The sequence below is a fragment of the Dryobates pubescens genome, chromosome 4, assembly GCF_014839835.1.
Source record: "Dryobates pubescens isolate bDryPub1 chromosome 4, bDryPub1.pri, whole genome shotgun sequence".
NCBI classification, from domain to species: Eukaryota; Metazoa; Chordata; class Aves; order Piciformes; family Picidae; genus Dryobates; species Dryobates pubescens.
Window position 1 is genome coordinate 43,285,344 of NC_071615.1, and position 14,777 is coordinate 43,300,120.

General features: G+C 40.8%; 1 protein-coding gene across 3 annotated transcripts; it reads left to right on the forward strand.

The window, feature by feature from the left end:
* Positions 1–31: 31 nt before the first annotated feature.
* CBX3 (chromobox 3) lies at positions 32–11,649 on the forward strand. Of its 3 annotated transcripts, XM_054161196.1 has the most exons (6): positions 32–143; positions 1,838–1,888; positions 5,721–5,863; positions 7,811–7,976; positions 9,363–9,457; positions 10,999–11,649. In XM_054161196.1, the coding sequence occupies exons 2-6, from the start codon at positions 1,865–1,867 to the stop codon at positions 11,123–11,125; spliced, it is 555 nt and encodes a 184-aa protein (XP_054017171.1). In that variant the 5' UTR covers positions 32–143; positions 1,838–1,864; the 3' UTR covers positions 11,126–11,649. The 3 variants fall into 3 exon arrangements, with proteins under 3 accessions (XP_054017171.1, XP_054017172.1, XP_009907004.1); XM_054161197.1 differs by lacking the exon at positions 1,838–1,888 and having other exon boundaries at positions 39–143; XM_009908702.2 differs by lacking the exons at positions 32–143; positions 1,838–1,888 and adding an exon at positions 3,610–3,854.
* The last annotated feature ends 3,128 nt before the right edge of the window (positions 11,650–14,777 follow it).

Genomic DNA, 14,777 nt, shown 5'->3' on the forward strand with positions numbered 1-14,777 from the left:
CCCTCCCTCTCTCTGTGTCTCTCTCCCTTCCCCCACCCCCCGCCTCAACCCCCCTCAGATGTCGCTGTTGCCGCCGTTGCTCAGTGCGCGCAGGGCGAGAGCAAGGAGGAGACGGGAGACCCGAGCGGCTGGACACCATTGAAGTCTGTATCCTTATCTCCTTCTCCCTCTTTCTTTTACTCCATCCGTCTTCTTTTCCCCCTTCCCCCGCCCCGACTCCCCTTTGCGCCCCGCTGCGTAAGCCTTGCCTGCGGGCCGTTGCGGGGAGATACGGGGCGCAGCCCGCCCGCTTCCTCCCCCCCTCCCGAAAACCCCGTCAGTACGCTGCCGCTTCCTTGGCGGCGGGGGGTAACGGGCGGAGCAGGGCTGCCCGGGGACCGCGGCCTCGGCGCTGGCACGGCGCTTCCCGGCCTTCCGCGGCAGGGAGGGAGGGAAAGCCTCGGACCGAGCGGGCTTTGCCGCGGGGAAGAAGGGTTGCGCTGGGGGGCGGGGGCAGGGGCAGCAGCACCCGCGCGGCGGTGGCGGACACGCTCGGGAGACAAAGCCAGTCCGCCACCGCCGAGGGGCGGCCTCCACCGCCGGGCGTCTCCGCTCTCCGGCGTGTGCCGGGCCCGGGGAAAACGTGGCGGGGTGGGGGAGGCGGCATGGAAGGGGCCCTGGCGGCGGGAGCGCGGCGCATGGGGCCTGCCGGGCAGCGTGTGCTGTCCGGTGCGGGATCGGCAGACCCGCGCCCCCGCCTTGGCTGTGGGGCGGCGGGCAGGCCCCGTGCCGCCCGGGGTAGTCCCGTTAGTTTGCACGGTGCGTCCCTGTCGGCCTCACGTGCGCCCACCGCAGGCCCGAGGCGCAGCCTTCCCCGGCAGGCCTCCGCAGGGCCGCCTTTATTTTCTGGTGGGGTGGCACGGGGGTTTTGTTACTGTTACTGCTGTTTATTTTCCCCTTTCTCCTGCTTTTCAAACGGGGACAAGACAAGTACCTCTGCGCCGGGGCCCTAGCTCTAGCCCCTCTCCCACTTCACCTACCCCACCGCCTATGGGACTGCCCAAATCTGCCTCCCGTGTCAGGGAAGAGTCCGGCGGGATTTACAGAGTCCGAGAGGTTTTCTGGCCTTGAACGACTTTTCTCTTTTGCCTTGCCCAGGCATATGGGGAATTCTAACAGTTCTATAGTTTGCAGGGGGGCGGGGCCAATACGTGCCTAAGGAGGTGGCGAGTAAGAGAAATGACATGGAAAAGGGGATGGATTGTGTTCAGCATCATTTGCATAGGTTAAAAATGTCACGTACAGTTTAGCGGAGTTAATATTGCTCTAGGACCTTAACTCTTGCAAACTTGAGAAGCAGAAGGCAACGTTATAGTTGCACTAAGATAAATACTTGCTGTTTTAAGCATTTAATACAATGTAAGATTATGGGTGACTCATTATTACACCGCAGATTATGTAGCTGCTGCCCCCCAGATTCGCAGTTAATATGCCTAGGGGTATATCTCAACTGCCAGAATCTGAGCTCTCGTTCTGTTGGGTTTTAGGAAAAAAGCATCCCTGATGGTCCTCCCCCTTTTCCCTAGAAACATCCCTGTGCCTTTGAAGGCCTTGGGGAAAAACCTTTTTTTCAACCCATATACCACTTTGTCAGTATTGTTTATCCTGGTTAGCATTATCGGTGTGTTACTGGGTTATGCCGGACAAAGTAGTAACCTACTTTTTGTTCTGGATTTAATCCGTATTAGAAATGTTATATGCAGTGAATACATGGGGGTTGGACAAGGACCATGCTTGTATTGGGATGCCTTTCTTTGAGTAATGTAAACTTCCTTTTAATTGTCATGCATTTTTCTAGTAAAAGCTCTGCAAGTCTGCAATAAAAATGGCCTCCAATAAAACTGCATTGGTAAGTTCATGCACACCTAAAGTATATAAGGATTTAATCAACATATTTTTCTTCAAACTTTTAACTTGGCATCTCCATTTAAAAGATACATCCACATCTCCCCTCCCCAGCATTATTCTGACCAGAATTTCAGGTCCAGAAAGTAAGGCTACTAGAAAGGACATTGGCTTTAATAAATCTGCCATTTCTAAAAGAGACTTCTTGGGAAAAAAAAAAAAAAAAAGAAAATAATTAAAGGACTTTGTACTATTTCGCCTGTTCTGCAGTGGAAAATACTGAGGATTTTTTTTTTTAGACTCCTTTCAGTACGCCATGTAATTCACCACCTATGTGAAAAATCAAATCATGTATTCATTTAATTTCTCCCAGTGTATTTGGGGAAAACTAATGGCCTGAGAAAAGGCAGTTTTTACAGATGAAAAACAACATATCTGGGAAATGATGCGGCATAGTTAAGATGCCTTTGAAATTATTTTTAACAAATAACAGTTTCTTTGAATTTCATAGGAGCAGAGATTATCAGATGTCAACCCCTCCTGGACCGTTATAATGATGCATTCATGGATCTCAAGTCCTGTAAAGCTTTGCTTGGCATTAAAATATGGACTTCTGAGGGCAGTTGGTTGCTGGTTACCATTCGACTAAAATATGATACATAGCTTTGTGAAAGACAGAACTCAAAAAGTATAGCGTGAGATGCATCTGAGGTTGAGGTGGGGAAGTGAGCAAAAATACCCATGTAGAATTTGAAATTTGGAAAGCAGAACAATGGATTTATAATGCACAGAACAGGTCTGTTCTGAAATTTACTGAAATGATTACTGGTTGACCCAGATCAAGATAGTTAAAAACTTACATTAACTCTTGGCTTAGAAGTACAATGGAGTGCTTCTTCTGTATTGTGTGATGACAAACTATTACACAAGATTTCACCAAGGTGAACGCCTGGACTTTCTCTTAGTAATTGATTGCTCATCTTTCCCTAATTTGAGGAAGAGAATGAATTAGCCTGGGGAAGGGGTGCTTCAGGGAGAGGAAAGACTCTCTGAATGCAGTATTTTTAATCTTTTGATGATGTTGAAAATTTTGCTGCACAGGTCAGAAAATCAGTTATGGTTCCCATGGGAACCATAACTAATTCTGCTTCATTGTGTATTTGCATGCAAAACCTAAATGCATTAAGAGATAGCGTAGCTCTGGAACTGTAATTCCAGTTGTGTTACTTCTTGTACGTTAAAGTCCTTCACCACAGTGTCACATCAGTGTTTTAATCTTGTTCCTCAAAGAAAGTGGTTATCCACAGGTCTGCATCTGTCATATGTGACTTCTAAATGCAGAAAGGGAGACAAGCTGAAGGTTAGCATTCAGTGGTCACATGCCCAAGTTACAGCTTACAACAGGCAACCCTAGGGAAGGAAACTTCAGGGATCTGGTGGACATTTAATACCCTTTAATTTCAGTCAGGTACCACGTTCACTTGTGGGCCAAGATTAAGGTTGGCTTGTGTGATCTCAGAATGCATAGGTTTTTAACATGTTCAGTATTTCTGCAGGTTCTGCAATCAACTGTTGTTTTAATAGGTTGGAAGGGCTCCAGAGTCTGGAAAGCAGCGCTGATGGCGCACAGGAACTTACTAAATATCTAATATTTAAAACCAAAAAGCAGCATATTTTGATTTTTTTTTTTTTTATTGTATTTATTTATTTTTTTACTTCAAGAGAAAAATACAGATTCCCATGACATTGTTTTTCTGCTGTGGAAGATCATACAGACACTTAAGTCTTAGAAAGTTAATTTAAGAAGTTGCTTTGATACAGAAATCCAATACGTTTATCTTTAAGTGACGAGAATTAGTGAAGCCGAAAGAGTACCAGGAAGCAGTCTTCCCTTGAATCAAAGAATTTTAGTCCAACGGAGAGCACAGATGGAGATGTTCCCCACTTGTAGCCTGCTTGCCTCATCACCAGTAATTATAATTGTTATTACTATGGTATAGTGAGTCTGTGTCTTTTTTTCCTCTGCTTCTATTTTTGTTTTCCTCATCTCCACCTTTTTTTCCACACTTCCATTTCTTGAAAGAAGCTGCCTTCATAGAAGCATTGGACATAATCATGTTTCTATTTTCCTTCAATTTCAGTCTTTCTTACTTTTTCTTGTGGAGGCAAAAAAAGCCAGTGTGCTTAAGCTGACATTTTTCAGATGTGAATGCTGTGGTCAAAATACACCTGGGATACGCAGGCAGATAAAATCTAATGGGAAATACATGCTCTGTTCTAGATAATTTCGCTTCTATGCTTCTGAATCAAAACAAGTATCACATGAGATCTATACAGAAACTTGCTGTATGAAAGAGAAGCTGGGAGGTTTTCCTCCTCTTTGTTTGCACTTTCAGTTTATGCGTTGCTAGCCAGAGTAAAGCCATTTTGGGGAGAGAGGGAAAAATTGTGAAAATAAAGGAGACAAAGACAGGGCATTGGAAAGAATGAATTGGCTTAAAATCTTCAGTTTCCCAAAAGAAGACAGTTTTCCTTGTGTCTGACCTAAATTTTAACATTTCACATCAAGACAAAATTCTACAGAGTCTAAAAATTTCACAGTTTCAAAAGTGTTTCAGAGTATTCTCAATCCAATCCATATTAATTCTAGGGAGGACCAGAGAGAGGCCGCTGAGCAAGTAGAGGTGCTTTGTGATTTTTGCTTGTTTGTTTTCTGTTTTGTAGGGAGTACATTAGTGAGGAGTTAGTTCTGTCTGGTTTGATTTTGAGGTGTTGTATGACTATATGTTTTAGGAGCTTAATACTGCTCTCATTAGTTTATGGCTGCCACTTTAACAGTTTCCTTGTAAGGTGCAGTCCAAAATGGCAAGCAAACTGCTTTTGGTCTGCTAGTGCTCCAGAAACGCAATGCAACGACATGATAGGCTCCTTCCAACATTTTTCAGATTACAATTGAGGAAATTCTGCAATCTGTCCTATCACTATTTAATCGTGCCTTATTAAACTGGGAATGCCTTGAGGATGATGTGGATGTAATATTTATTTTAAGAACTTAAAGAATATTATTTGAGGTATCAAATGTAAACTTAAAACCACAAAGTTTTTTAAAGTTAGCAAAAACCTGTTTATGTGTTAAGTGCTGTACTTAAGTGTAGCTGTCTTAAATTTCTGCACCTTTGTGACCTCTGTTTGAATGTGAGTTACATTGGTGCATGGCTAAGAATGAGAAGGGACTGTAGTAATGGAATGCTCCTAGCATGCATCTTGTTCAGTAGTTACGGGTTATTGTGGAGTATTTTGTCTATTGTAGCAATGCATCATAAACTTTGCTCCCATCAGCTTCTTTTTTTTGTTGTTGTTGTTGGAAAAGGTAGTAACCACCTTTTTTTTTTTGGAGTGCCGCCCCTTTTCTATTTTACGCATTTTCACAGTTCCCTTATCACTTTTCTTTACTTCTGCCTTATGCTGTTTCTTGCCCTCTGCCTTTTCACAGGCATAGAGTTAATTTTTAGAAGCTTCCTGAATTTTTTGAGCATGTAGCGCTGAGAATTAAATTTGCAAGGGAAGTAGGGGCGCTGAGCGTATGGACAAAAATATTTCACCTACTGAAAAAAGTGGCGTTGGGTATCTCATTAAGCAACTGAAAAAAAAAACCAGCCCATGTCTTGCTCAGGTTACCTGACCACATGCCCTAACGTAAAAGGAGTCTGAGCTGCTGGCTTTAGTGTGAATAAATACACGATTCTTTGCTGTTACTAAGCAAAGTTGGATTTGGCCAGTGAAGTACATGTGTAAGACAAAAGAATGAATAATGTCATTCTGAATTTCTTTTGTAGCACAAAATGGGAAAGAAACAGAATGGCAAAGGTAAAAAAGTTGAAGAGGCAGAGCCTGAAGAGTTTGTTGTGGAGAAAGTCCTGGACAGACGTGTTGTAAATGGAAAGGTGGAATACTACTTGAAGTGGAAAGGATTTACAGAGTAAGGCATTACCCTTTTTTTTTTTTTTTTTCTTTTTTTTACCCTTTTTTTTTTTTTTTTTTTTTTTGATAGAATGGTGCATACTAACCACTTACTTGAAATAACTGTGCAGGGAGGGAATTGATTTGTAGGGATACGTTTTAAAGAGCCCCAAGGGAAAGACAGAGGAAATGGCCTTAAGTTGCACCGGGGAAGGTTCAGTTTGGATATTAGAAGCAAACCCTTCACTGGAAGGGTTATTGAACACTGGAATAGGCTTCCTAGGGAGGTGATTGAATCCCTGTCCCTTGGAGGTGTTTAAAAGGCTCATAGATGTGGTGCTGAGGGACATGGTTTATCACCAGACTTGGTAGAGTTAGGGAACGGTTGGACTGGATGATCTTAAAGGTCGTTTCCAACTGAAACAATAGTATGATGTCCGTAAATGGTGTCAAGTGGGGCAGTAAAGTATGAAAATAAAACAGAAGATGGGCAGCTTAGTGTTTGTGCTCACAAAATGTTCCAAGGCTTTCACCAACTCCTTAGTGATTATTCTTTTACCACTGTCCTTTGATTTAACTTGTGTCAGCATCTTACTAAGGTCAGCTAATCTGACAGTTGTTGGATGTGTGGTGGAATGAGTATTACTTCACAGTAAGAAATTTGCAAGGGTTTAAAAATGTAGGCATCTCTGAAGCAATGAATTTGAAGAAGACAGTTTGCTTATTACTCACTTTTCTGAACTGCTCTTAAATTAGATGAATCTGCATAAGGAATTCTGTGGCATGATTGCCATTATTAGGTATGCCCAAAAAGGTCTCTTTTGAATCTCTTTTCCAGGACTTAAGGAAGTACAGGAAAAAACCTTGTAGTGGACTTAAAAAGTTGATTGTCAAAGACATAGTTGTCCCCACTCCCTCCCTCCCTATCCCTTTCATCCCCCTCCTCTCCCTCCCTCCCTCCCTCCTTCCTTCCCTCCCTCCCTATCCCTTTCATCCCCCTCCTCTCCCTCCCTCCCTCCCTCCCTCCCTCCCTTCCTTCCTTCCTCTCTCTCTCTTGACACTTTCTGGCAGACTACTAGCTGAAAAAAGGTGATGCACCTAGCATTTGAAAGTAAGTGATGGCATTGCAACATTCTGCATTCTAGCACTTGAAATTTGTGTAGTGATAACTGCATAAAGGCAAAATGCAATGCTATTTGAGGATCAGAACTGAAGTTACAAAAATACAGTTTAGTAACCAAAAATAATTTGTAGGCACCCTGCTTATGCAGTAGCACCGGCAGTGTATGTGCATGAGGACTTCTGATGAAGTACTTAGCTGTTGTAGGGAGCATTCATGGCCTTATTAAAATTTTAATTAACAAAATGCACACAGATTGGAACCTTTGCAGTGACCAGCTCTGGACATGAAACCTTTGTTCCTCCTGTAGTCACTTGAAGGAGGAAGATAGTTGTAGATATAGTTGAGATCAATGCTAGCAGACAGCTTTTGAGAGTGTTCCTCATATATAGAAGCTTAGACATAGATACTTAGGCTGTAGGTAGAGAGCATTCTGTACATTCAGTTCTCTGCAAGTCTTAGTGTTTATATAATACAGTTTGTTTGCATGGACAGTCTTTAGAGGAACCAGGGAAGAGAGCCAGTTTAAATGGACAGGTAGGTTTTGCTAGAGTGGGAATGGCTCTGTTTAACTCCTATGATCCTACCCAGATGATGGGAGTTAATAGAGCTGCTTATTCTGTATCTCCAGTTTTAAGAACATTGTTCTTCAGCAATAGAGCATATTTCTTACAGTCACTAAATGCAGTACATGAAAGTTAAAGATGGCAAGATAAGCATCCTTAAATTTAAGAAAACCTGCCTTACATAATGAGAAAAAAAATTAAATTGCTTAAGGTGAGCCATGTGGCTAGTTTTACGTTTTTCTTCTTTTCCTAGTTTTACATAAATGTGTGTATGTTTCAGTGCTGACAACACATGGGAACCTGAAGAAAACTTAGATTGTCCAGAGTTAATCGAAGCTTTTCTGAACTCTCAGAAAGCTGGTAAAGAAAAAACAGATGGTGCCAAAAGAAAAGCTTTGTCAGATAGCGAATCTGATGATAGTAAATCAAAGAAAAAGCGTGATTCTGTAAGTATATGTTCATGTGCTAAGCTTTGTTTTTCCTGCATCTCTTCCCTACCTTTCCATCCCTGCCCCCCTCAAAATCCTGTTGTGACTTTGAGAATGAGACCAAACACAGGTTTAAAACTGTAAAAAAACACAGCCTCTGGAACTGTGGCTTGAAAAGAGTAATAATTCATGGTGGTTAACGAAACTAGCCAAATGATGGGTAAAAGCTGATTGATAGATGTGATGAGTTAAAGTTCTTGCATTGTCCCATGATTCCTACTGAATAACTGAAAGCAAGACAGGTGAAGAGTTATTTATGAATGATACTAAGTGGCCAACTTTGTGTTAGAGCGAAAGGCTCATGAATGCAACAAAGATGAAGTTCTGGTTTAGCTTTCGTATTTAGGATATGACTTTAAATAGGAAAGTGGCAAGATTGGCAAAACGTGAAGATGAACAGTTAACGTAGATTAGGCCCAGACGTGGTGGAGAGGGGAGTAGAAAGGGAGATTGAAGAAAGCCTACCTTTCTGGGTTTCTCATACAATTTAAAGGAACAAATGATACGACAAATTTTAGTGGTGATGAGTACAAACCAACACTTACGTAATTACGTGCTCAATAGTTCACTTTTCTGTGTAAACTTTTCAGACTAGCAATTTCAAATGAAACTGGTTGGCATTGTCAGTGGTTTACTGAAGACAACTGTTGGATGTGTGGCTATTGTAAAAAATAACGTTGAAAGTCATCAGAGGGAATAGTTGATGATACAAAGAACATTCTAGTTTTGGTATGAAGTCAGTTGTGTGTCTTCTTCTGGTCCTGTAGCGGCCCCTGTCTCAAAACGGATATTGTGAATCTAGAGGAACTAATACAGGAAGTAGTTGTGACATTCCTTACTACTAGTGCAATCTCAGTGAGCCAAGAAGAGTTAAGAGATTCTGCAAGGGTGCAGTTTCATGGTTGGCTTGAGCCAACTCAGACCTGTTGTTTTGCTGAAAATGGTGTGTTTTTCCCACTTCTAGGAGTGCATTTTTGCTTTGCCTATTTTGTTTCTTTTACTGGCCATGCTCTTTTCTTTATCTGTTACAAAGATTTTTAGATCACTTGTTTCATCTATTGAGTTTTCAGAAGTAAATGCTTAGAAACATGGATGTAAAATTCCTTCATTGTGACTTCACATCTAAATGACTTGACCTGAAGACCAATCATGAAAAAAATAACATTAATGCCATCTTCAGACAATTATGTCTAATTATAGCTTGTTTAATTATGTAAGGCTATGTATTTTGTTCTGATGTGCACATGTATATGTGTACACACACAAAAATGCATATATGCAGTTTTAATGCCAAAACTGAGTTTTATCCTAACCTAGGTAACGATCTTCTCGCTTGCTCAACAGGTTGATAAACCAAGAGGGTTTGCAAGGGGTCTTGATCCTGAGAGAATAATTGGGGCTACAGATAGCAGTGGGGAGCTTATGTTCCTCATGAAATGGTAAGTCTTACATCCACAGTTTTTGTCCATCTTAAGGGAGGGCAGGCTGCAATTAAGCTAATGAGACAACTTCAAGAGTAAGATGTGAAGTCTGGTAGTCTGCCTATTAACCTTGTGTTATCAAAAACAAAGCTTCTGTAATCAGTCAGTCCCTCTTCCTTCAGAACCTAAAATAACTTCAGCTTCTATTGGTTCAGTTTTACAGAAGTAGACATTGGAAAGACAAATTCTGGTAAAATACAGGAAAATTGTCATTTTTGTGGAAAAGCTGGCTCGTCAGTAGTGCTCTTGATGAGGGAATGGCAGGCAGAAATCCAGCTTTATGTATTCCAATATGCAGAAGCCAGCTGCTGGATAACTAACCATTTAACCAACTACACTGCCAGCTGTTCTGCTGCAACCAAGTGGAAATGGATGCAGATATGTTGAGGGAACTGAGTTTGAAATGAAGAACAAACAACATGAAGGAGAGGTTTATCGTTGTGACCTAGTAAGAAGGGGAAAGGGATGGGGGTAAGTTTGTGTTGTCAGGAGAGTAGTTGGAGACAAGTTTCATCAGCTAACACCGTGGACAGAAGGACTTCTTGCCCTGTGAACAAGTAGGATAAAATTAGTACTTTTTCCCCAGTCCTGAGAACATAGGAGATTGAATTCACATTTGCTGGGGGTCCAAATTCTTATGGTGGCAGGATGAGAAGAACGATAGCTTTCCACAGACTTTGTGAAGGGCATCATTTTCTGGAGCTAAACTGAGCGTTCTCCAGAAAAATGATTTGCCACGTGATCTGCCTGGACGACTGTACATCAGTGCTTTGGAGTATTCTGCCTCACTTCTGCCTTTTCAAATTGCCCATCAATTTGATGTGAAACTTAAGAAGTGTTGCAAAATACAGATTGTGACAGTTTGAATTTCTGTAGTGGTGATTTGCAAATGAAACAAACGTGCAAAATGAAGCAGACGTACGAAAAGAAGCACTTTTTTGTTACTTGTATTGCAGTGGATTAGTTTTTCATAATTGATTGTAGGCAGCAAACAATAGATATGAACATGTATGCACAAAACTGGCTTGTAAAGGCAGCTTGCCCTTTAAAATGGAATCTGAAGCATGTCAGACTGGAAAATTTAGTTTATTACCCTGAGGCAGCATCAAGAGTAGCAGTGTGAAACACAGCAAGTTAATTGCATAAACAGTAATAACATTTTGATTGGAAATCCCATCTCTTAAGACTGCTGATACCGAGTTTCTAAAGTCTCACCTTGAAGTTCTGATTGTGCTTTACAAGACAAAATTACTTCTTTCATTACATCCTGCAATAGGTAACTGTAAATGGCTCCTTTTGAGCAGCGTTTTCCTCTCCAAAAAGGCAGTTAGAAACCTTGCCATTAGCGTGGAAATCCTTGGTAGCTATAGTGAAATATGTACCCTGAAAACATTTCTAGTTGCCGTTCTTTTCAGAACTTACTGACCTTCTTAAGAGCTGCTAAATTCATTGAGTTGACAAGTATGCATTTTCTTAAATCCCCTTTTCTTCTGCAACAGGAAAGATTCTGATGAGGCAGATCTGGTGCTGGCTAAAGAAGCTAATGTGAAGTGTCCTCAGATCGTAATCGCTTTTTATGAAGAGCGACTAACTTGGCACTCATGCCCCGAAGATGAAGCACAATAATTGTTTGCATTGATTTTATTATTTTTTTTTTATTTTATATATATATGAATATTAAAACCTGAAATTTGATTTATTAGCAATGTGAGAAGCATATGTTCTAACGGATCAAATTTGATATTTTTTTGAAGTAGTACGTTTTGCATCGACAGCCGGTAAATAAAAGCTTTCTGCGACTTGTTCCATTTATCACATTTGATACTACTACTTCCTCCATATTACTAAAAGCTTTTATAAAACATTCAGAAACTTCCATAGTTACTACAGAATCCTATTGAATGTCTGAACAAACTCACAGATGTTTTTTTTGTCTTCTGTACTATCGATGTGCATGTATCTTCTTTACCCAAACCTAGCTCTTGAAACCTGTAGAATCATTCTTTTTAGTATTTGGGATCGCTTGCTCTCAAGAAGACCAAGTGAAAACTAACTTTGTAGTAATTTGAATGTTATCAGACTGTATATTGTTTACTTTATTGTAAATACTGGTGAACAGTGGTCAATAAAATAGTTTTATATACTTCCTTTATACTGATAGGCTGTGACTCTTTTGAAACGGTATATTTCTTGAGCTTTTGATACGTTAAGCTCTCAGTTCATAATTAACTGTAAGTTGGGGGGTTTGGGGTGGATTGGTCAATTTATACTACCCTGTTGCTACTCTGTAATCACAATAGCAGATAAATACTATGCTTTGATCCTTGTATTTTTTCAGTGAACTATACCTGACATAAGTTTGGGGTTTTTTTCAGCCAGGAAGAGCCTGTGAAATTGATGTGCTTTGGGTACTTGTTTAAGTCACAGATAGCAACCATACTACCTAGATATGGCTACTGGTCACAAGGCCAAGTTGCCTCTACAGATGTGTGAGGAAATATTTGACATGTTGACAGTATCAGCCTTTGCTTTTAATTTCAGATATTAATACAAGGCTATAGTGTAACTAGAAGTGGTTAGGATGGAATTCTTCTTCAGGCTGTTGCCCAAAGAGTACTGTTGTTGCTGTGTCTTTAGAGTGAAACAGGTTGATGCGTATCCTTAAGTCATATACTTTAAACAAAAGATCTTGTCATCAGCTGCTTGGAGAATGCCTTCAGAGAGGCAGAAGTAAGGGGTGAAGAACTCAGGAGGAGGGAAGTTGCCTTTTTCCATTCTTCCTCCAGTTGCCACTCTTCTTTTTACTCGCTTTCATCTAACCTACCTTTTATTTGTGTTTTAAGTACAGTGGTGATGTTTGACTTGAGCTGTGCTTGTCCAAGTGTCAATGGTCAAGCTTGTTTCAGAAGTCCCTTAATTTAGAGTTTTAGCTAAAAACAAATCCTGTAATACCTTAGTGTCTTAAATGAGACAATTAAGATTGCCCAGTTATGTCTTTCTTAGAAGATTAAAAAAAGATGAGTGTTGCTGGAAACCTTCATATGGAGTGCTGAAGAAATTTAGTCCATGCTTGATGTTCTTTGACATTGTTTCACAGATTTTTACTGTAATTATTTGTCCTCTCATAGTTTCAAAATGAAAATTTGTCATAGAACACTTTATAGTTCAACACTGCAGTGGCAACTGAGGCTGAATTACCTGTTTTGTCAAGATTTCTTATTTCTGGATATGGGCAGAATTCAGTCACTGTCTGTGACTTCAGGACAAATTTGATAACCCAGTTGGTGCAGGGTAGCCCTTGCACCAGGTAATGATAATTTCAGGTTATCTAGCTTCTCTTGCCTGTTCTTAGACAAATTACCCCAACTTTGTTAAGTCAACAGAGTTCATGGCTTAATTCATTGGGGCCTACAATAGGAATGTTTGTACAGGTAAGGATCCTGAAAGCCTTGCTTTTTGTTTTGCCTACTGGCTTGGAGCACAGGCTAAACAAGAATCCCAAAGCAGATTGTGTTCTCCTGCCTGCGTTTTTTCAGCATGGAGTGCTTTTAAAAAGAGGCTTAAAAACATTATTTCTCCAGTTTGGGTTTTACTGTCTGAAACTGCAGATTCTGTACTTTGTTGCAAACGCTGACATGAAGTTGCTGCTGGGGTTTTTTTTAAGCAGTTGATTTCAATGGTTAAGTGGTAGATGCAGATGTGTTGGGTTTTTTGATTGATTCTCAATTTGTAACCCTTAAAACAGATTTAAGACTAGATACAGCTTTTACCTTATATTTGGTTCTTCCTTCTGACTATGCATAAAAATGCATTGTATTCACTTTTAAACAACTTTACAGCTTGTGAGGCATTTAGATTTGTGATTCTTTTCACGTTAACGACAGTGGAAATGCTGATTGGTGTTTGTTTTGCCTTTTTTCCCCCCCTCCTCTACTTTGTGTCGAACTCTGGTTTTGATAGCAATGAAATGCAACACTTTAAAGTTCTGAGTCATGTAAGGTTAATGCTGAATGTGCTGCATACATATGCAAAAAGAAAATAACAAATGTTATTAATTTAAAATTAACTGATTAAATAAATGAGATATCTTCTGTAGCTAGTGAGTTGTGCAGAGATTTCTGGTCATTGTCCATTCTTCTACCAAGACAAATAGGTTTCAGGCTGTCATTTCATGATTACTTTTGTGTTGATGCTTATGCCCTGAAAAAAACAACCCACAACTTTGCTATTTTCCCCCAACCTGTGCTTGCTCTACCACTACTCATCCCAGCTGAAGGAAATACATTTGAGTTAAACATAACCTGGGAGTGCTAGACTATGCAAAATTCAAATCAAGATCATTTAGGACATCATGTGGTGGTTGAGCCTTAACTGGGACTTAAGAGCTCAGATGGGGGCAAGGCTGAGAATCCCTCCCCTTCTCCCCCCTCCTCCTTCCCAACAGAGAGGAAAAAGAAAGGGAAGGAGCACATCCACCAAGAAATAATTTGGAGTTGGCTTGGAAGTAGAGAAAGATTTTCTTTAAACTATATATATATACACATACATACATATATATATATATGTAACAATAACAGGTAGGGTTCACAAGGGTAAGGCATAAGGATGGATGGGGGGAGAAAAAATGAAATACAAAACCAGTCCTTTGAAGTCCTTGTGGATGTAGCTGGGAGAAGGATCAGGCCTGACCACGTGGCAGAGAAGCAGGAAGGCAGCTGCAGTAGCTCTCATCCAAGGAAGGCAGGAGCCAAAAACAGAGCTAATGGCTGCAGTGTCCTCCCTTTTATACCCTAGCTGGGCAGGGAGGGGGAGTGGAACAGACTCAGTTTCCCAGGGGGAAAACACCCTGCAGGGAGGGCAAAGCACTTGCAAGCCCACCCCTCCCTGCTTCCAGGATGGGTGTTAACCCATCCCACATCATCCTCTCACAGCCTGGTTCTTCTTTGCTAAGAAAGAATAAAATTCCTAATTTGTATTGGAGTAATTGCAGATTAATCAAAAAGTAATTGCTGCTAAAAGGAACATAACAAGTGTTCCTGGAGAGAGAGGAAAGGAAAACAAAGCTATCAGCATTGCAAAGTGAATGTTACCTGTTCAGCACAAAGTGTTTCTGCATTCTTCATGGTAATTCTAGATTTATGGTCCACTTTTCCTTAAAAACTGCTTGGCAGTTTCTTAACAATAGATTGCAGCATGTTTTTGACTCAGGGTATGCTGCCAGGACTTCAAATATAACTAGAAGTAATTTTTTTTACTGTTTTGTCCCTTAACTGCAAGT